The sequence below is a fragment of the Pundamilia nyererei genome, unplaced genomic scaffold (genome assembly GCF_000239375.1).
Source record: "Pundamilia nyererei isolate P.nyererei 1_Seehausen unplaced genomic scaffold, PunNye1.0 scaffold00885, whole genome shotgun sequence".
NCBI classification, from domain to species: domain Eukaryota; kingdom Metazoa; phylum Chordata; class Actinopteri; order Cichliformes; family Cichlidae; genus Pundamilia; species Pundamilia nyererei.
In genome coordinates this window covers 39,954-41,658 of record NW_005188286.1, presented here as the reverse complement: position 1 = coordinate 41,658, position 1,705 = coordinate 39,954, and the positions used below count along the sequence as shown (strand labels likewise).

Genomic DNA, 1,705 nt, shown 5'->3' with positions numbered 1-1,705 from the left:
AATCTCGTAGCTGATTTATACATGAGACTCTGCACAGAATTCAACAAATGGGAGTGGGAATTCAAAAAAGAGATGTACACCTTTGTAACAAACGCAGAAAGAAGAATTTCCAATTTTGGTAAAGTTGCTATAAAATCTGAATCTTCTGACATCAATGAATTTCTCAAACGTTTGAAAATTGAAGCCTCCACACTGCTGTCCACATGGGAGACAAGACTTCTAGAAAATCTGAGACAATATTTTAAGAAAACAGACGGTCATGTTCATCTTGTTGAAGGATATAAAGAGGAATTCTCAAGCAATGCAAAGAGCCTTCGGCGTGAAATGGAAAGGAGTGTTTTTAATCAGCTCACAGCAGCAGCAGAAATCACACAGGAAATGATAGAAATTGATCGAATCAAAGAGAGTCACATAAAAGAGATTGAAAATGCAGTTTGGGGACTGATTAATGAGTGTTGGAAAAATAATGTTCCGATGGGGGAGACAGAACTTGAAAATAAGTTTCTCAAGATGTGGTGTGAAACACTGAAGAAACTTCCTTGTTCTGAAAAGCAAGCTGAGCAAATCTTTACCAATGCATCATCTTATCTGAGAGAAAGCCTGAAACGTAAAGGGGAAGCTTCACTTGAACTCTTAGAAAAAAGGCTGGAAGATTGTGGTTTGGTACCTTTCAGATATACAGCTGAAAGATACTCAAATAGATGTGAGGAAGTAGGTATGTTTTTTGACATTCAAGATTACATAATGGCTGCACAAAAACTGGCTGACAGCATCATAGATGTTTGCACTCAGTTTGTGAGAGAAAAAGTGAGAAGGAAAAAAATGTACTGTGACACATACATCAAGGAGATCCTACACATCACTGATGAGAACCTTGAGAAAAACCAAGAGGTCAAGGGAGACATTATGTTTGAAGTTTTTCTAAAACAGCACGTCTGTGGAATTGCAGCCATAGAGTTTAAGAAAGTGTATGAAGAAAATGATCCCTACAGATGTTTGATTAAGAACAAGGACAGGTTTTGTGATGATTTCAAACATGTGGTTAATAAAGAAGACCAATGTCAGAAGAAAGCAGAAGAATTCACCAACCAGTGCTTGAAGCCTGCTGTTGAAGACTTTATCAATCAGTCCCTGGGTCCTAAAATCATTGATGAAATGCTGACACGTGAGCAGTTCAGCACACGAATGTCCTTCCAGTGTTCAATTTTACTGGATCTGCTTTCGAAGGAGGATTTTAAAAACTACCAGAGATATATTTTCTCATATCAGGATTATGTTAAGACATGGCTACTCAACCAAATACTGGAGCACTTCTCAACTGTGTCAACAATATCTGCGTTTGAGGACCAACAACTCCAGTCATGTATCAAAAGCATAAAAGATGCCATCAACAAGACAAACACAGGAAAGAGTGATAATGTGAAGATATTTGTTGAAGATATTTGTAAAGAACTTGGTGATAAACTGGTAATTTCCAAAGATGCTCTTGGTGCTTTCATGTTTTTGAACAATGCTGACAAGAAACAGTTTGCTGACTGGCTCACAGTGTCTGTGAATGAGATGGAACAAGTTCTGAGAAAAGAGTTTCAGACACTGAACGTTGAAGTGAAACTACAGCAGCTCCATGTGCAGCCTGAGAATGAGCTTTTCAACAAACTGGTTGGTTGTGGCAAACAGTGTCCATTCTGCAAAGTTGTCTGTGATG

General features: G+C 38.2%; 1 protein-coding gene across 1 annotated transcript in view; it reads left to right on the top strand.

Annotated features, from left to right (window-relative positions):
* LOC102203434 (uncharacterized) overlaps positions 1–1,705 on the top strand; it is a 4,719-nt gene that overhangs the window by 2,297 nt on the left and 717 nt on the right. Inside the window, exon 2 of the mRNA XM_005755057.1 lies at positions 737–1,659. Within this exon, the coding sequence (XP_005755114.1) occupies positions 737–1,659 (923 nt within the window). The remainder of the gene's footprint in view (positions 1–736; positions 1,660–1,705) is intronic.